A 21,433-nucleotide genomic window follows, 5' to 3' on the forward strand; every position below is an offset into this window, starting at 1 on the left:
CAATGCCAAAGCCATATATGTCTGCTATGTCTGAACAAAGGGGATCCCAGAGAAAAATTTACAACCATTTATGCAATAATTGCACAAGCTGTTTGTAAATAATTTCAGTGAGAAACCGAAAGTTTGTGAAAAAGTGAACGATTTTTTGTATTTGATCGCATTTGGCGGTGAAATAGTGGCATGAAATATACCAAAATGGGCCTAGATCAATACTTTGGGATGTCTTCTAAAAAAAAATATATACATGTCAAGGCATATTCAGGGATTCCTGAAAGATATCAGTGTCCCAATGTAACTAGCGCTAATCTTGAATAAAATGGTTTGGAAATAGCAAAGTGCTACTTGTATTTATGGCCCTATAACTTGCAAAAAAAGCAAAGAACATGTAAACATTGGGTATTTCTAAACTCAGGACAAAATTTAGAAAATATTTAGCATGGGTGTTTTTTGGTGGTTGTAGATGTGTAACAGATTTTGGGGGTCAAAGTTAGAAAAAGTGTGTTTTTTCCATTTTTTTTCTCATATTTTATAATTTTTTTTATAATAAATTATAAGATATGATGAAAATAATGGTATCTTTGGAAAGTCCATTTAATGGCGAGAAAAACAGTATATAATATGTGTGGGTACAGTAAATGAGCAAGAGGAAAATTACAGCTAAACACAAACACCGCAAAAATGTAAAAATAGCCTTGGTCCCAAACGGACAGAAAATGGAAAAGTGCTGTGGTCATTAAGGGATTAAAATCTTATATGTTCTATCCAAATCATTAAAGACAATTTTGGGGTATCCTGTCTCTTTAAGTGTTTTGGAATATTTTATCAAGTATCTAACCTATCTTATTAAACATTCCAAAACAATGCTTACACAATTGAGAAGATTTAGCTCTATGTCTAGCAATATTACAACTAAACCCATCTCTATATGAAGTGTATGGTGTTTTGAGAAGGGAGGGTTAAGCAGATCATATGTCAGCTGCACTTAACTACAAAGGCTATCGGTTCAATGTAAGTTGACACTATGGTCCTTTTTTTTTTCTTCAAGAGTTATGTGATACAGAATGTAAACCCTTTTTAATGTATTTACATTGTAATTGTCTTGCTTTGATAGATTCTAAATAGTTGCAAACAAAGTAGTTATTTTTTTCCTGACTGTAAAGAACATCTTGCAGAAAAAAATGCAACAGGACCAAGAGTAAGTACTATCTTTTTTTTGGCAAGATAATGCAAAGGTTCATTATCTCGATCTTGTTGGGTTATCTGAATTATGGTTGTAGTATGGTGCAAGCTTCCTACTTGGACTTCAGACTGGTGTGGAGTTTGTGCAAGTCTGGGGTCTGTTAACTGTAGTCTGTTGCCAGATAGGCTAAAGAAAAAGTTATATGTTTCTGTAAAGGTTTAGGAGATCAAAGTGTGTGTAAAACAATCTACAATATTAACAATTGATTATTTAAATGAGTAAGAACGTATTTATTGCCTAAATAGAAAAACAGATCTTGGCAAAGACGGTAGGCTGTGAGATATTGAAGTTGGGACTGCACTGAAAGTTGAATAGGAGTTTGAACTGAGGCATTTTGGATTTTGTTGGCAATGAGAAGAATTTGTGTGTGTTTCTTTTAGACACTTTAATATGACCAATAACATCCGGGTGTTGGTAGTTGAATTATTTTGCTTCAAAACAACCAAATCAATTATTTTTGTATTTGTACAGTATGTTAAAATCAATACTCATTTGAGTTATGGTGGAGATAAAAGCATTACATTAAAATCCTCCATTTCTTAAAAGTAAGAGATATATAACTATTTTACAGAACATTAGCAAATCTAGGCAATTATCTCTGCTTGCCTTTCCCCGAAAGTACTCGGTATACACTGTTATCAGAGCACCAGGGACTTATGGGTAAAATATGCAAATTAGATATACAATATCTCACAGTATATTAAAAAATATAATTGGTGTGTGCGCAAGATATAAAATTGCAAATAGGTTTGCCAATTTTTTTTTCATGTTGCTGATACTAACATCTACTTGATATTTTTATACATTGTTGTTTTTAAAAATGAATGCTATGATTAAAAAAGATATAACATTTGAAAATAAAAACTGATTAAAGAGTTTTGAAACTATGCCTCTCAGCCAAATATCCATATATCCATATACCCATGAGCTGATCTTTCTCTTTTTAATGTTGGTTTATTTTCCTTTGTAAAATACATAGCCAATATGAAATAAAAACTTGTCTTATTTCTTAGATAAATGGCCACAAAAATAGGTAATGCTTTCTATGCCTAATATAAATATTTATGAATAAGACATATTTCAAATGTCATATGATTGATGAAAAACTGTGAATACTCAATAATTTAGATTCCAAGGTGGGGGGGGGGGAGGGTGTCAGTGCCATCCTTTTTACCAAAAATGACCTAATTTTGAGTCTCTTCCTTCAAATGTCCATTTTTACATTGTTATATGTTTGGCCTCCTGAAATAAAATCCCTACAGATGCCCTGAATGGTATCACTCTAAAATGTTCAGGAGCCCTCTGCTGTAGCCAGTCAAGTATGAAAATGTAAACATCCGGATATAACATGCAGAGAATTCTAAATACATTTACTCTTAAAATGTTTACAACTTGATGTCCTATTCTTGTTTTAATTTTGTATAACAATAATAATCATAAGTCATTCTAATTTATTTTTTCAGAAAAGCACTTGCCTGATTGTGAAGTGGAAAAAAAATGCAGTGAAGAAACAATCCAAATAAAGGTAAGATTTCAATTGTGTATTGTATATCATATGAAGTCTCCTATGCAACTAGGTATATTTTTGTATAAAGGTGTATGGGTATAAAATATTCATGTAACATTAACAAATGGGCAGACAAAACCAAAGCGATTGCATGACATTATGACATACAGACTGAAGTATCAGTTTACTTTTTAATATATCCATTGAAACGGTATACATTTACTTCATTGATGTTTTTCATCTATGGATACGTAGCAGACCATTTTCTTTTCAGCAGCTTTAGTAAACATCTCTAAAATATATTTATTTACCACCTCATATCATGTGGTTAACGTGTATGTATAAATAAAATATATATATATATATATATATATATATATATATATATATATATATATATATATACATACATACATATGTGTATGTGTGTGTATATATATATATTTAAATTATATATATATATATATATATATATATATATATATATATATATATATATATATATATATATATATATAATATTAATATATATATATATATATATATGTGTTTGTGCATGTGCTAATGTATATGTTTTATATTGCCAGAATGATAGGGTCTCTAATTACAGATTTGTTATCACAACATTTTGGGTCTGTTTGAAGATCAGGAAGTTTGGTTACTTTTTATTTTGTATTATGGATCAGAAAAGAAACAAAAAAACCCATTTGTTTTCACTTTTCAATCCTGATGAGATATGAAGTAAGAAATAAGACTATTTCTAAATGAAAACCCCATCTGCTAGGACTAGGACTGTGACAAGAGTTAGCAAAAATGACACACTGTTTGAACAGCTGTGTAAGTGCCTGTATCTTTGAAAGAAGCAACATTTAGAAGTGATATCTTACAGTCTGCACTTTTTTAAAACTATGCAAGATATCTTTTTTTTTTCTCCCTCATATATTTTATATATATATTAGTAACTTTGGTACTGACCTTTTACCTGTATATCACACTACAAGAAAGACAAGCTAAGCATGAATCATTAAATGAGTTTCTTCATATTTAAAATAGTGTTGAATGCAAGCCTGTCCTCACATGCACAGGGCCAGATTTATAATAAGGCAGAGTAGGCATGTGCCTACAGCTTCCCACCATAGAGGGAAGCCTATCTGTGCCTGATATAAATACCGGTCAGCCAGCGACCTTAATAAAGATGGCCACAGAGAGTACTACACGTGCGCTGCATCTGGATTTCCTCACTCATGTGCAATTCCTTAACAAAGATGGCCACCACACACGTGCAGTGCTGGTATTTCACTGCTGGCGGCCATCTTAGTAAATGTCGCCGGCACAGCAGTGAGCGGGAGGTGCTTCAGATTTTGGTTCCTACAAGCACTTGGGCTGTAAACCCTGCTCTGCACATGGACATTTTTAGTGAAAGCTCATGCAGTGCAATATTAATGTTATCTTGCTTACAGAAATTACTTTCTACAAACAGCATTTTCTGGATCCAGTATGGAAATATACAATTAATAATCTGTAAAATTCTGCTTGAAAAAAAATGTGTGCACACTCTCTATTATAATGTGCGATAAACTGCAGAATTTTTTTTTTTTTCTTTACTTATATTCCAATACACAGTATATTTCAAGTTAAAAATAGATATGACATACATTGCTGTGTTAAAAAGATAGAAGGAACAGCAAAATCATAATAAAAAAAATATATAGGTAAACAATAATCTGCATCGTTATTAGACATAACAGCATTTATCTTAACCGTGTATTGGATATTTTAAACCCTATTATTCCCCTAAAAAGCATACACATACACCAAAACAAAAAGGAAAAGGGGGAGAGAGGAAGAGGGGGCCACCTCTCCTAAAAAAATGATAATCATGTTGCCTATATACTCTTTTAAACTATGCCTTAGACCCTAGATTTAACACCCACAAATGTATTTATTTTTAAAAATCGGCCTACTACCTAGTACTCTTAACATAAGCAGCCCACTGAATTGGAAACCAACCAGAACTGGATAATTCAACAAAACTTTTAGAATTCAATAAAGAGACTAACATCTATTTTTGAGTTGATAAAGGATCTATCATGGACAGTACCAAAATAAATCTAATACATCTACTTTTTTTTTTAAAAAAAAAGAACATTTTGGACAAATAAAGTCTACATTGGGAAAAATCTTAGATAGTTTAGCAGGGGATAGATAAACATTATTACCTTCATATGCGATTCTTTCCAACCTATGGAAATCCCAGATCTATCTAAGTATTTAATCTATGTTTATTAATAATAATAATAATAATAATAATAATTAAATCCAGGGATGGAAAATACAGGGACCAAAAAGCTATTTTATTTAAATGAATTTGTCCTTGTTTATAACATTATACAATAAAGTAATTGAGAATATACCAGTATTGTATTTCTGTATACAAGTATTGATTTCAGACCAGTGATTCGATAATTCCGAGTTCCTGTTCTGTGTATTAATAAAAAATACCTTATCTGAAAATAGGCAAATAGGTTAGATCTTGGTATATCATAATCTTGGAAAGAAAAAAACAGAAAGATGTTATTTATACATATCTGAAACCATGCTTTTCAGCAATTATAAATACTTAACAAATGTTCCTCATTGTTTTTGTTCCTGTATTTAAAGGGGCAGTCTACTCCAGAATTTCTATTGTTTAAAAAGATAGATAATCCCTTTATTACCCATTCCCCAGTTTGGCATAACCAACAGTTAATTCACTTTTTATCTCTGTGGTAACTTACATGATCTAAGCCTCTTTAGAGTGCAGACTGCCCCCTTATTTCAGTTCTTTTGACAAACCTGCATTTTAGCCCTTAGTTAACAACATGGGCTTGAGCACAATGCTATCTATATGGCACACATTAACTAACACCCTCTAGCTGAGTTAAAAACTGTAAAAATGCATTCAGGTAAGAAGCGGCCTTCAAGGGCTTAGAAATTAGCATATGAGCCTAACTAGGTTTAGCTTTCAACTAAGAATACCAAGAGAACAAAGCAAATTTGTTTAAAATTACATGCCTTTTCTGAATCATGAAAGATTAAATTTGACTAGACTGCCGTTGCATTTAAATGTTGCATTTAACTTGTATTTCTTTCATACAGGTGGCAAGAGTCCACGAGCTAGTTACTGATGGGATATACATTCCTACAAGGAGGGGGCAAAGTTTCTCAAATGCCTATAAATACACCTCCTTCCTCACTCAATCCTCAGTTTTAAAAACTTTGCCTTCTTAGGAGGTGGTGAAGCATGATGTGCTTGTTTTCTTCAGTGAAAGGCGCTCCAAAGCATATTGAAGCCCAGTTCCTCTCTAAGTGCAGTGTTTGTCTGAGGGATGTGACGGGAGTATTGCTTGATGATACCATGTTTTCGCCTATGGGAAATCTATTCTAAGGCTCTCTGTAAATCGGTCTCAGGGATTCATCTGCTGCCTCCCTTTACAGATTGACAATATACTCTTGTACCATTACCTCTGCTGACATGTTTCAGTACTGGTTTGGTTGTCTGCTATATGTGGATGGGTGTCTTATGGTAAGTATATATCATATTTAAGGGACACACTCATCTATGGAAAGGCACTTTATTTTGTAAATTTCTTAATGTATATGTCTCAAATGCTAATTTCTTAGACCTTGAAGGCCGCCTCTAATCTGAATGCATTTTGACAGTTTTTCACCACTAGAGGGCATTAGTTCATGTGTGTCTTATAGATAACATTAAGCTCACGCACGCAAAGTTACCTAGGAGTCAGCACTAATTGGCTAAAATGCATGTCTGTCAAAAGAACTGAAATAAGGGGGCAGTTTGCAGAGGCATAGATGCAAGGCAATTACAGAGGTAACGTGTATTATTATAACTGTGTTGGTTAAGTGTCATGAAATACAGTATCAGTATTGGAAATTTTGCTTAGAATGATGATTGTGGGGGTATTATTTATTAAAAACGCTTACCTTTAGGCCATTCTAGAAGGTTCTTTTTTCATTTTCGTGGCCAAAATCGTGCTTGTGATGATGCAATTTACATCTTCATGATGCGTAATTTCGCGCCTTTTTTCATGCAAAAATTCACGCCTTTTTTCTGGTTTAAAAAGCCACTCCCACTTCACTCTGTGCTCACATATTTTTTTCAGAGAGCGATAACGCTTGTTTTTATTCATTATTGATATCAACTATATCGTTTTTTTAATAAGCATTGTTTCCCATTCCTGAAGTCTGGTGTATTTAAGGAGATTCTGATATTTTGCAACTGTTACTTTTCATTTTTGTTTGTTACATTTCTTTGCCTTGATGTCTTAAACTGAACTTGCCTCTGATATTATCATAGAAACTGAGCTGCCTGAACATATTTCTACCAAAGCTAAGGTCTTTACATTCTTTGGATGTGGTAAAAGCTTTGAAATATTATGTTGATGCTACTAAATATATCAGAAAGACTTCTAGTCTATTTGTTGTTTTTTTTCTGGTCCTAGAAAAGGTCAGAAAGCCTCTACCATTACTTTAGCATCTTGGTTGAAATTTCTGATTCACAAAGCTTATTTGGAGGTGGGCCAGGCTCCGCCTCAGAGAATTACATCTCATTCTACAAGACCAATTGCCACATCTTGGGCTTTCAGGAATGAAGCTTCAGTTGATTAAATCTGCATAGCAGCCACTTGGTCTTCTTTGCATACCTTTACAAAATTTTACCATTTTGATGTTTTTGCTTTTTCAGCAGCAGCTTTTGGTAGAAAGGTTCTTCAGGCAGCTGTCTCAGTTTTATTCTAGTGCCTATTATTTGTTTTTTTTAAATATTTAAAGAAACTTAATTATTTTTTTATTTCATTTCTCAGAGAAAATAGCTTTTTTTCATTTTATCCCTCACTTTATTGTTAATCGTGGACTTCCACATCTTGGGTATTATATCCCATCAGTGACAAGCTTGTGGACTCTCACCACCTATATGAAAGAAAACATTTATGTAAGAACTTACCCGATTCATTTCTTTGATGGTGGCGAGAGTCCATGAAGCCCACCCATTTTTTTGTATAAAGCACATATTTTTCCTAATGATCTTTTATGCTTTTACTGCTTATACACCTCACCAACTTGGCTATATGTTACACTGAGGTATGATTGAGGTGGGTGTATTTATAGGCATTTGTGGTTTGGGAAACTTTGCCCCTTCCTGGTAGAAATTTATATCTCATCAGTAACAAGCTTGTGGACTCTCGCCACCATGAAAAAAATTAATTTATCAGGTAAGTGTTTACATAAATGTTTTTTTTTTTTTTTTAATGCTCTTTTTTTTTTTATAAATTGAAATAGAACATATTAATATGAATTAACATTTTTTTTTTTTAAGTTTGCAAGAATGACTGATTCCAAATGTATTGGTATCATGATTCAGAACGTACAATTTTAGAAACTTTACAATTTACTTCTATTAGATTTGCTTCATTCTTTTTGTATCCTTTGTTGAAGGAGCAGCAATGCACTACTGGGAGCTAGCTGAAAACATCGGGTAAGTGAATGACAAGAAGCTAGCTCCCTGTAGTGCATTATTGCTTGTATTCTACCTAGGTATGCTTTTCAAAGCAAATTAGATACTAGAAACTGGAAATTTGTTAGAACATTTTGGGGTTTTAATGGTTTTGAGTTCTTGCTTTCCAATTTTTATAAAATTTAATCTATACAACCTATTTCACATTTAATTATTGCCAGTTTATAGTTACCACAGTAGCATTCTCCAATAAAGTTTCCTTTTAAAAAAAAGGATGAAGAGAACCCAAAGGTCTCCTTTTTAATTTGGTATACAATTTCTCCATACACTTGAAGGGACACTTAAAGGGGCAGTTTACACCAATTTTCATATAACTGCATGTAATAGACACTACTATAAAGAATAATATGCACAGATACTGATCTAAAAATCCAGTATAAAACCTTTTAGAAGATTCCAGTTTAGCACTTTTGATTAGGTTGACTGGAACACCCAGTGAAAGCAGACCCCCCCCCCCCTTCCTCTGCATATGAAAAGACTCTTTACACAAACAGGAGCAAGCTGGAGTAGGTATACATCAGTATTCTCCTAAATCTTTGGGGCTTGGTTAGGAGTCTGAAAATAAGCACAATGTTATTTAAAAATAAGCAAAACTATACATTTTTACAAAAAACAAACAAACTGTGTGGGCTTTATAAATGGATCATCTACAAAACATGTATGTATGTTTAATGTCCCTTTAAGTCAAAATGAACCTTTATGATTCAGATAAAGCAGCAGTTTTAAGACACTTTCCAATTTTATTCCATTATCAAATTTTGCTCAGTCTTTTTATATTCACACTTTCAGGGGAACAAGATCCGACTGAGCATGTGCACAAACTCAGTGTATACGTATACTAGTCTGTGATTGGCTGATGTCTGTCACATGATACGGGGGTCGGAAAATGGGAGAATTTTTTTTTCAGAGGAAACAAATCTACTACTTATTAAAAATTCAGAGTAGGTGTTATTGAATTGTCTTTTTAATACTGTATATACTTGTTAATTATGCATTTCTACTGCATTGAGTAGACCTTTAATAATTCTTAAGATGATTGAACAGCAAACCATTTTGTTCCTGACTGTGCTGTGTGAATTTTCCCATTTCATACAAGCATTTTATTTTATAAAGTATGGCAAAGCATGCAAAAGTAGAAAAAATCTAGAGAAAACCTCAATCTTAAAAACGATTCACATTTTATTAGTAGTATATAAAAGGTAGGAAAATGGGAAACGAATCCTCTTTACGGAGTCAGAAAAAATGTCTAACCGGTTTCAGTCCACAGGACCGTAATCATAGACATAAATTGGTACACCTGTTTGCACCTTATAAAGCGAACATAACAATGTGATTGGTTAAAAACAATATGCAAATGACTCCGTAAACGTTAATGTTCAAAGATGACATATTTAGACATTCATATGATAGTGATGTCCTAGAGAAAAGAGGTATATTCGAAACAAAGGAAAAGAGAAAGAGGGTACTTATGCAGAAACCAAAGTTGTCTGACAATGGCATTTATATAAATTTAAAGGGACATTTTGCACCATTCACAATATTAAGCGATGGGCTTTAAGTAAAATATTAAATGTAGGTAAGAATAATATCCAAATATACCCTACCATAAGTAGTCGTACTATTATCATAATTGATACAGACATTCAAAAAGGGCACATTGTATGATATATTACAATAAATTATCCTACATATTTATAGTGCGACTAATTAATTCAGAACCCAAATGGCTTAAGCAAAAACTCTATAACCACGACACTTAGCTATCCTAGGCTAGTATGATACCTATGTATGAATATTGTAGGATCCTATTCTGAACCCAGATATCTCCTATCTATGCCAATAGTTTTTTTTTTAATATAATCATTTTTATTGAGGTTTCGAGAAAAAAAAAATAACAAGGTTGTTACATACTAACTTTCAGTTGTACATATTAGAACAAATAATATGATTATTTCCAATCTTCTTATGTTGAAACAGAATCAATCATAATACATTCTTATGTCAATATTTAAATCAAAAACCTATAATACAAAAATACCAACAATCAAAAAAAAACCTATTCACTTCTGGGATACTATAGTCCTAAAAGTTAAATAAACACTTCTATTGTGTCCCTGATAAATTGGTCAAAATAAACCTCATATCTCCTATTTTCACCTGTAAATAAGAAGAGGACCTAACATAAAATAGAAAAACAATAAAAGAAAGAAAATAATAAAAAAACACCTACTGGACCTCTAGCCATCATAACTAAATTCGAAGACACAGCTTCCTATACTTATACCTAATCTCGTATAACTATCCTTCCTGTTCAGCGCCTATCCACTATGTTTGTTGACTTTGGCGTAGTCAAGTCATAAAGTGAGGGGGGGGGTGGGGGAAGGGAAGGGAGGGAGGGGTAGGTAAAGAAGGGAAGAAAAAAAAAAAAAAGAGAGATTTTCTCCTCTCTTTCTCTCCCACCTCCCCCGAGACCATGAAGGAACACTACCTTATATCTGTATTGTCTGATAATCCCTCACCCCGGGCAAAGAGCACTGAAGCCAGTCTGCGGGGAGAACCTCACCGGCAACCAGCATCATAAAATTAATATTATTTTTTAAGGGTGAGACAAATTGGATCTGTTCCCTCTGGGGCCATGCTAGAATTACCCTCTTCCACTTATCAAAAAAGAGCCTATAAACTTTTTCAGTGCCTCCAGTTAGGAGCTGTCTTTCAATAGTCATATGTAATTTAATAAGATTAACGAACTCCCCTATCGTCGGGGCTTCAGGAACTCCCCATTTCCGAAATATCATATGCCGGGCGGCCAGGATAGCCATATTAGTTAGTTGTCCCTCCCCTCTGTGACGCCCATATTCTTTTAGAAGAAAAATGTATCTTAATTGAAGAGCGCATTCCTCTTGTATATGCCTGTTCACCCAAAATTGTACCTTGCTCCAAAATTGTCGTATTTTTGGGCAGTCCCATATACAATGCTGCAAATCAGCTCCCTCTCTACCACATTTAAAACAATTTCCCTTGGCCCCGTTTTGCTTCCACTTGCTCATTCTCATAGGGGATAAATAAAAATTGTTTAGGAGCTTTACATGTGATTCTTTCCAACTCACTACTCTTGTCGCTACCTCAGCCAATTTAATACTCCTTTCAATGTCTTCCACTTGTACAGTATTAATATATTTCGAGAGAAACCTTTTCCTTTGATCAAGATGCTCTTTACCTTCTATCCTTAATAAGTATTTATACCAGTATGATATAGATCTCTTCCCAGCAGCGTATAATTTCACTCCTAAATCAATTCCTGGATCCCATACCATCCTATGCGATTGTAGTTTCTCCGAAAGATAACTTCGTGCTTGTAAATAAGCAAAGAATGTTTTAGTCGGTAGCTGGTATTCAGCTAACATCTCAAATGTATGTATCACTTGCCCTTCACTTTGGGCTAACTGTAGAAAATAGCGTAATCCTTTTGCAGACCAGATTTTAAAAGCCAAATTATTATTCATCCCAGGTGTGAAATCCGGAGTTCCAATGAGCGGTAGATATTTAGATATGTATATATCTTGACCAGCTAATCCACAGAATTTCTGCCATGCACAAACCACATTGGAAAAAGTCAGCAATGTACTAATATTGCTAGGCAATTTCCTATGTGGATAATGTAAAATTGCTTTAAGATCAAATGGTTTCACCAGGGAGGATTCCATATCATAATAAGTCAGACAGTTAGCTTCCGTTAGCCAATCAATACCGAATTTCATAAGGGCTACTATATTATATTTTACAATGTCCGGTAAAGCCAGGCCCGCATATCTTTTACTTTGGACCAACTTCTTGATCGCAATCCGACCTTTTTTTCTACCCCATATAAAATGTGCACATATACTATTGTATCTTGCAATATCACGTCTGTTAATCAACAGCGGTAAATTTTGCATTAAAAACAGTAATTGGGGGAAAGCAATTGTTTTAATCAAGACTATTTTTGCAGAGAGCGAAAGATATTGAATCTTCCACTTGCCTAATTTCCCTTCTAATTTATCAAAATAATCCCCATAATTAAGACTATACCATTCTTTAGGGTTCTTACTTATTTTTATGCCGAGGTAATTTAACGAATTTACCACTTTAAACCCGTGTTGTGTCGAACTTGTTCTTGTTTGGTTTATCCAGAGCAACTCTGACTTTTGCTTATTCATTCTATAACCAGAGAATGTGGAAAAATTATTAATAACTGCTAAGCATTTAGGGATACTTTCTTTCGTATTCTGTAAAAATAGCATAATATCATCGGCATATAAAGAGATTACAATTTTATGCCCCCCACATTCAATTCCCGTTCTTGTCTAAGGTGTATAGCCAGAGGTTCTAGCGCTAGATTAAAAAGTAAGGGCGACAGGGGGCACCCCTGTCTAGTCCCCCTCTGCAACGTTATGAACTGAGATAGTTCACCATTGACTAATAGTTGAGACCTAGGATAGGCATAGATCTTTTTAATTAGCTGAATCATATTCCCCTCAACGCCAAATTTCTTAAGGGATAAGAATAAATGCTCCCAAATAATAGAATCAAACGCTTTTTCTGCGTCGATCGTAAGTAAAGCCAAGTCTGGTTGTAGTTTTTTCTTCGGTATCTGTGATATATTATGATAATGATCCATAGTGACTAAGACCCTCCGCATGTTTCTTACCGCATTTCTCCCCGGGATGAATCCAGATTGGTCATTATGAATCAAATTGCCGACCACTTTTTTTTAATCTGTCTGCTATAATGGCCGTTAATATCTTATAGTCCTGATTTAGGAGCGAAATTGGACGATAAGACCCCAATTCCTCTGCTGCTTTCCCTTTCTTATAGATTAATGTCACTGTGGAATCTGTGAAATAGCGAGAATTTAATCTCCCCTGTATCAAATAACTATTATACAGTTCCACAAGTATTTTCGAGATATCCTTCTTAATTATTTTATAGAATTCGGCCGGAAGACCATCCGGTCCCGGAGCCTTATTAATTTTAATTCGGTCTATCATCTTTATCACTTCCTCTTCTGTTATAGGGGAGTTCATCAACTCTAACTCTTTTTCCTCGATTTTTGGGAGCTGTATTTTTTGCCAAAACTCAGACATTCTCTTTTCATCTATATCTACCTTTGCATATAGTTTCTGATAATATCTGTGGAAGGCCTCTCTGATCTCTGTTGTTTGAGTATGCATTTTACTCCCTTCTTTAATAGTCGGTATTATGTTATTTTTTTTCCTATAGTTAATTATTTTTGCCAGATGTTTCGTAGCAATCCCCTGATAACCTTGGCAAAATGCTCTTATACGCATATCTTCCATGGCGCCTTTTTCCCTGATAAATGTCTCACGCTCTAATTTGGCCTTTTTATAATTATTCCATGACCCGCTGTTTGGAGTCAACACATACCTCCTATATGAATTTTTAAGATGATTCATTAATTGGAATTCCCTCTCTGTTAGCTTTCGCTTTCTCTTAACCATATAGCCCTTGACCTCACCTCGCAGCACCGCCTTCCCTGCTTCCCAGAGTACTTCTGGGCTGCTCACGTCCAACCTATTCTGACTATAATACGCCTTCCATTTTTCTGAAAGAAAATTTCTGAACTTTTCGTCTTGAAACATAAATTTTGGGAAGCTAAACGTATTTCTATTCTTGTCTTTGACCATTGTATCCTCAATCTGCAGACTTATTATCGCGTGATCCGATAAAACTATCTCATCAATATGGGACTCTATCCCCAACGTCAGGAGTCTCCCATCTATCAAGAACATATCTAACCTGGAGAAATTTTTAAATGCTCTGGATTCACACGAAAATGTGCGCTCATCAGGATGCTGTAAGCGCCAGATATCTTTTAGATTTAATGCCTTAGTAAATTCCCGTAAGAGCTTAGCTTCTCTCTTATGTTTCCTAGTAGCTCCGGATCTAAATCTATCTACCTCTGGATACATGGTCGCGTTAAAATCACCAGCCATCACTAAATTTTGTCCCATATAATTAACCGCTTTGTTTTTAATCATCTCCCAGAATTCTGGTTGAATTTCATTTGGGCCATAAATATTGCAAAGCGACCACAGTCTTTTATTTATTTCATGGGAATGGCTTAAACAAAAACTCTATAACCACGACACTTAGCTATCCTAGGCTAGTATGATACCTATGTATGAATATTGTAGGATCCTATTCTGAACCCAGATATCTCCTATCTATGCCAATAGTTGATTATATCATGTTCCGAATTGAAACCTACTGGTATCAAGCAATTAAGCTTCAAAATCCAGTAGGTTTCTTGTCTACACAGGTTAAATAGCCTGTTACCACCTCTTGTTTTTATAGGGATCTGCTCTATAGCTTGCCATCTGAAGCTAGTTACATTCTGGTTGTGGACCTCTAAAAAGTACCTTGAGAGTGCCGAGCAGGGTCTCTCCCCTGATATATAGGACAAATGTTCTCTAACTCTGGTCCCCACTTCCCTAGTAGTTCTATCTACATAGGATTTAGAGCACAAAGTGCAAATTTATTAAGTAAATGACTAAAGTACTCCTGCAGTTGACGCAACCTCTGGTCTAAAAGGTATCACCGGTATCGTAGGATTTAAATGTCCCACGAGACTCACAAGACGTGCAGGTGCTTTTGCCGCACTTGAAAGTTCCATTGTGGTGAAGCCATTAACTGGATCGCTTATCCTCGAGCATGCTAGGGGAAAGTATATTGCCTAAGGAAGCACACCTTTTTACTACGAACATGCAACCTCCCTCCACCATAAGTATGGGGAAATTTTTCTCAACTATCCTACAAATTTCTTTGTATTGATTAGAGTAGGAAGTGACAAACTTAGGTTTCAACAGTTTCCCAGAAGTACTGTCTTTGTTGTAATTTTACCCTTTAATAAAGCCAGCCTGTCCATGTTACTAACTTTCTTATGGGCTTTCTCCACCAAATCTCCAGGATATCCTCTTTCTTTAAGTCCATTCTTTAGATCGTAACTCTCCACCTGGAAAACAGCCTCTTCGGTGCAATTTCGTTGCACCCTCATGAACTGGCCTTTAGCAATACCACTAAACACATGCTTAGGGTGATTGCTTTTGGCATGCAAGAGGCTGTTTCCAGAGATTGGCTTCCTATATAGTGAAGAGACAATCCTATATTCTAGAGGCAACCCTCTAAGAGAGATATCTAAGAAAGCATGTTTGACTATTTTGCTGGATCAAATATCTGTGCAGAAGAAAGTTTGGTTCTTTCAATTACATTACCTAATTTCTTTCTTCCATAATTTTGTAGCAACTCCAATAATTCAAAGGAGTAGCTTTGGCAGAGCTCTGCATCTGTCAGCCAAGCATAATTGGCATAGGGTTACACCTAGCTTCAGTTGCAGATACATGCATACTGGAAGATATTAGATCGAGCTAAAAGATCCAACTTTTTTTTTTTTTTTTTCCCCACAGTCCCAGCAGCTCCTATGCAGTAGTGGATTCTCCATGAATGTTTTATTGATATTTAAGTCATAAAAAAGTTTTTCCTCCTAGAATGAAACATGCTGAATATCTTAACATTTTGAGTTGTATAAATTGTTCCACCACCAATTTGATATATATTATTTGATTCACTGAATGTTTAATGTAGTATATACTTACGACCACAAGAGAGGTGCGAACAAGGATTACAGATTATCTTACATAACATTAAGTCAGATAAATGTTCAGCTTTATCAAAACATTTTTTTTTAATAAACATAGGAATGGTGCGAGAACATTTAATTTGACAGCAACAGAGCATTATTTTGGATTCTCAAATGTAACTCCTTAAGGACCAGTAACGTACCCTGTATGTCGCTGGTCTTACTATGGGGCTTGCATTTTTAATAGTGTGAACTCGCCACTGGAGAAAGGGGGCGAGTATAATAGTGTGGTCCTGTTGCTGGCGGCAGGACCTGCGCTATTATAACAACAACAAAACCTTAACGACCAGCAACGCACAGGGTGCGTCATGGTTGTTAAGGGGTTAAAACACACACACCAGTAGGTTTCAGTTCTCAGTATGAAATGATACATTTTGGTGAAATATAAGCATGTAAATCCAAAACACTTACAGATATAATTTTCTATGAAAAGAGATTATTTTGTTTAAAAATCAGTTGGAAGATCATAAACCTATAGGAGAATATGCCCAGAAATATAGACTGAGATTGTAATTTAAGAAAGAGACTAGTAGAATTCAATTAATGCTAAAAATTCTTAATGCTACATGTTAAATAAAATGAAATCTTGTTTTATCCTGGAGAATCTTTGTATGTTGTATATGCAGTTTTATATATAAATTATTGAAAATTGGATCAGGAGTTGTATTTTGCAACAAGTATGAAAATGTGCTTTGTCCTTTTTTTTTTATTTTTTTTTATTCGATGTCAGTACTGTTGAGGGTTATAATGAGATGAAAAAATTCGTCATGAGGGGAGTTGATCAATTTGTAAGTCACTGGATATAAATAGCAGGTGTAATTAGAGCTATGTGAATCTCTGATTATGGTGTGTTTAAAGGGATAGTCTAGTCAAAATTAAACTTACATGATTCAAATAGAGCATGCAATTTTAAACAACTTTCTAATTTACTCCTATTATCAATTTTTCTTTGTTCTCTTGGCATCTTTATTTAAAAAAGCTGGAAAGTAAGCTTAGGAGCCGGCCCATTTTTGGCTCAGCACCTGGGTAGCGCTTGCTAATTGGATGGCTACATTTATACACCAATCAGCAAGTGCTACCCAGGTTCTGAACCAAAAATGAGCCAACTTCTAAGCTTACATTCCAGCTTTTTTAAATGAAGAAACCAAGAGAACAAAGACAAATTGTTAACAGTAGTAAATTAGAAAGTTGCTTAAAATTACATGGAAGTTTAATTTTGACTATACTATCCCTTTAAACCAAGCACGTCAGATGTTGAAGTTTTTATACTTTTCAACATAATGCTGTTGTATCGTTTTCTATACATTGAAGTTTCCATGTTTTTATGGCTTTATATGTGGTTTAAACAAACTTTAAGTACTTAGAGCCTTTTGATATTTGTAAGAAGCATACGAATGAAATGGGCTTGTAGGGCAATGATCTAGTTGTCTGTATAGATCACTGTAGAGAAGCAGCCACTTTGCTTCATCACAAGCGTAGTAAAATTTATTTTTCCCAATGTTTAAAGGGGATTACAAGACATTGTGCGACTATCTTCTTATTTTGAACCCAGGACTGTTATAAAGTTGATATTAAAAATATGGTTCGGATGCCAGTCTGTCACTGTTGGAATGTTGATCCTGAACAGGACAATTTTCATCTCTTTCTAAAATATCCAACATGAGTGATGCCAACGCTTCAAATAACAAAACTTGGAACAGCAGTGTTAAAACTTCACTTTTATTAGCAACAATGTTAAAACATATCCATGGCAATAGCCCACTACAAAGCTCAGTTGATAACAGTTTACGCGTTTCAGCTATGAGTATAGCGTTTAGCTGAAACGCGTGAACTGTTATCAACTGAGCTTTGTAATGGGCTATTGCCATGGATATGTTTTAACATTGTTGAAAATAAAAGTGAAGTTTTAGCACTGCTGTTCCAAGTTTTCGAACAATGTGTCCATAATATTGAGGCTCCAATGGGAGAAGGAAGTCAGCGGTGACTGCAAGTTTACCACGTGGTTGCAGTGAGCGAGCAACCGGCAGTAGGACAGAAGCAGATGAGTGCGTGAAGTGACTAGTTGTACAGCTTCCCCACAACACAAAGAGGTCTGGTTGGGACTCGCGCAACATGGTATAAGAACCGTAAGTGGTAGATTTATCTATACTGCAGTATGAACAAGCTGCAAATTATTCCCTCCTGATTGTTGTCAGCCGGAGCTGAAATGCAAATTGATTTAACTTTTTAGGTAGCAATTGTGCATTATGAATGTGTAGTTGATACTGACCTCACAGGAATGATCCAACCGGCTCAATACCATTGTTAGCCTGTTCTATGGCGATTTACCACCTGGGTGCAGCTTCTTTTTAGCCCAGTAATGTATTTCACAGAGTAGATTTTTCCTGTAGTATATCAGTCTGATCCCGACAATTACGGTCAGTCCAGCGCCAAAATACCAGTCAATTCCTCTCTCTGTGCAGATAACACAGCAACCCCAGACGATTGTTTCCACCTTCATTGGGCCTCGTTAGTGAGGTGTAGCCATATTTCTCTAAGCACACTGAGCAAGGAGTCCACGTCTGGTTGCCCCTTTTTCCCTTAGGGAGACTAAATATATATAGAGAAAAGCACACTCACAGGAATGAACAACTGGCTCAATAACATTGTTAGCCTGTTCTATGGCGAACTCACTGAGGCTGAACTCACTGAATTCTCTAAGAAAAATGGAAGACCCTGGAAGCCCCAGAGAGATTAGAGCTTCCTTCAATAGAACATAAGTAAGCTCCCTGGGATAGAGAATTGCACAGGGATTTAGAAATTAATAGGGGAGCATCCTAGTCTGTTTCCTGCAAATATAAATTAAACTGAAATGTTCTCACTACAATTTAACTTGCATTGATTCTAGTTTAGTACACATTACTTTTCTTTCATTTAAATAAGTGAATTTTGAGCAAACTTCACCTGCATACAGCTGGCAAGGTAAATCTATGAGACCTGCTGATGTAAAATGCTTAGATAATCATGAAAATTGTGAGAGAGATTGAGAGACACCATGGGAACTCCCCTGTTCAGCCCAATGAACCTTACCTTCTCTCCCACTTTCTAAAACTGTCAGTTTTATTTTACTAACAACAAATATAAAGTGCAATATAATTTGCAAAAATTACACAGAAATATACAAAGTTTGATCCTAATTTGGTAAAATTACACAAACTTTCAAAACATAATTAGAATTTGTGAAATCACAATCCTAAATTCACAGCTTTATACAGAATCTAAATTTAATTAGAAACAAAATAGTGCAAATCTTAAAGGTACAGTCTAGTCTAAAATAAACTTTCATGATTCAGATAGAGAATGCAATTTTAAACAATTTTCCCATTTACTTTTATCACCAATGTTGCTTTGTTCTCTTGGTATTGTTAGTTGAAAGCTAAACCTATATTCATATGCTAATTTCTAAGCCCTTGAAGGCTGCCTCTTCTCTCAGGGCATTTTGACAGATTTTTACCACTAGAGGGTGTTAGTTCATGTGTGTCATATAGATAACACTGTGCTCATGCATGTGGAGTTCCAGTGAACCAGCTCTGATGGGCTAAAATGGATGTCTGTCAAAAGAACTGAAATAAAGGGGCAGTTTGCAGAGGCTTAGATACAAGGTAATCACAGAGGTAAAAAGTGTATTTATATAACTGTGTTGGTTATGCGAAACTAGGGAATGGGTAATAAAGGGATTATCTATCTTTTTAAACAATAAAAATGATGGTGTAGACTGTCCCTTTTAATGTAATAAAACTAATAGGGCAAAATCTGAAGTCTAAAATAATATAATATACAAAGCACAAAGTATAGATGTAACATAACTCTCATGTTATGCAATTCTATATTGCACTGGGCTTGTTTCTCCTTGGCATCCAGAAATGCAGGGAACGCCCCCTTTGATCTCTCACCATATTCGAGAGAGGCAAATTTTGCTATACTTCTCTAACAATGCTTGAGGCCCATTTTAGATCATCTCCCCTGAGTGGAGAGCTTTAGATCAGACTTTAAGGGTCTCTTAAATAAAAACTCACCAGAATAGTGAGAAATAATGCAACATTTGTTTTTAACATCATATTGTAATGTAGGTGTCTATCATTCACATCCAGAACCAGGCATAGTCAGGGAAACCTCTCACAAGCTAAAAATTTTCCTTACTAACATTCTTTCAGGTAACACACAGTACTGATAAGTCGGGATGTGTGTCCAGTAGTTTCTTTAGCTGCTGAATTAGGAAGAGGGCAGCCACTAAGATCTGGATTTGCACAGATCTTAGTGTGTTGGACTTTCACACAAAGAAATCGGTCTTTGAAAAGAGCCAAATGCTGTGAGCAGCCAATTTCTTCTGCCTTCGTCAGCTAACCAAACTCCCAAATGCACATCCCTACGATCTTCGATAATCTTGCCAGAGCGGAGAGGTTTTGATCTCTAAGAGAGATTGCTCTGGGTCTTCCTTGGGCTGTTTATCAAGGTCAATACAAGAATCTGAAACGAGGCTAATTACAGGCTTTGGATCTCATGGTTTGGTACAATGGTTGATATACTTTTAATGGCTTGTAAAGTGTCTGCATCCTCATCCTTTTATTCAAGTATGAGATACTTACTGTGGTTCTTGTCACATGCTTAGTAATTGCATTCAGATGATTGAATACTCGATCTTTGCTTTGTTGGCTATTTTTGGGATATGATTTAAAGTGAATATAAATTTGAATGAATAAGTGCCGGTTTTTAAAAATACTATTAAAAACAGGGGCACTTTCATTCATTAAAATTGAATTTTATTTTTTTTTTAAACACTTACCTTCTTCTTTCGGAAGCCCAGACCAGCGATACTCTGCCCGCAGCTCCTCTTTACTTAGCACCGCAATGACCAAACTGGCTTCCTCCAATCGTTGCGAGCACCCCAAGGCTTCCAGCTCGTGAAGCCACGCAATGATTGGAGGAAGCCGGATTTGTCATTGATTTGCTAAGTACAGCATGAGAAGCAGGCGGAGGATCGCTGGTCTGGTTTTACTATAGAAAAAGGTAAGGTATTTAAAAAAAAAAAAAAAATTTAAAAAAAACGCTTCAATGTAAATTTTAATTTTCTTAGTGCATGTTGGTAGTTTTTCACAGTTAGACACTGCTAGTTCATGTGTGCAATTTAGATAACATTAGGCCCACTCCCATGGAGTTATTTGAGTCAGCACTGATTGTCTAAAATGCTTGTATGTCAAAAGAACTGAGATGAAAGGGCAGTCTGCAGAAGCTTAGATACAAGGTTATCACAGAGGTAACAAGTATATTAATATAACATTGTTGGTTATGCAAAACTAGGGAATGGTAAATAAAGGGATTATCTATCTTTTTAAACAATAACAGTTTTTTAGTAGACTGTCCCTTTTAAGTAGCACTTAT

The 21,433-nt window shown here is 35.1% G+C and overlaps 1 protein-coding gene across 1 annotated transcript in view; it reads left to right on the plus strand.

The window, feature by feature from the left end:
- Nucleotides 1-21,433, plus strand: part of LOC128657840 (formin-2-like) — a 213,456-nt gene that overhangs the window by 81,385 nt on the left and 110,638 nt on the right. The window contains exon 4 of the mRNA XM_053712262.1: nucleotides 2,704-2,765. Within this exon, the coding sequence (XP_053568237.1) occupies nucleotides 2,704-2,765 (62 nt within the window). The remainder of the gene's footprint in view (nucleotides 1-2,703; nucleotides 2,766-21,433) is intronic.

This window comes from Bombina bombina, chromosome 4, assembly GCF_027579735.1.
Source record: "Bombina bombina isolate aBomBom1 chromosome 4, aBomBom1.pri, whole genome shotgun sequence".
NCBI classification, from domain to species: domain Eukaryota; kingdom Metazoa; phylum Chordata; class Amphibia; order Anura; family Bombinatoridae; genus Bombina; species Bombina bombina.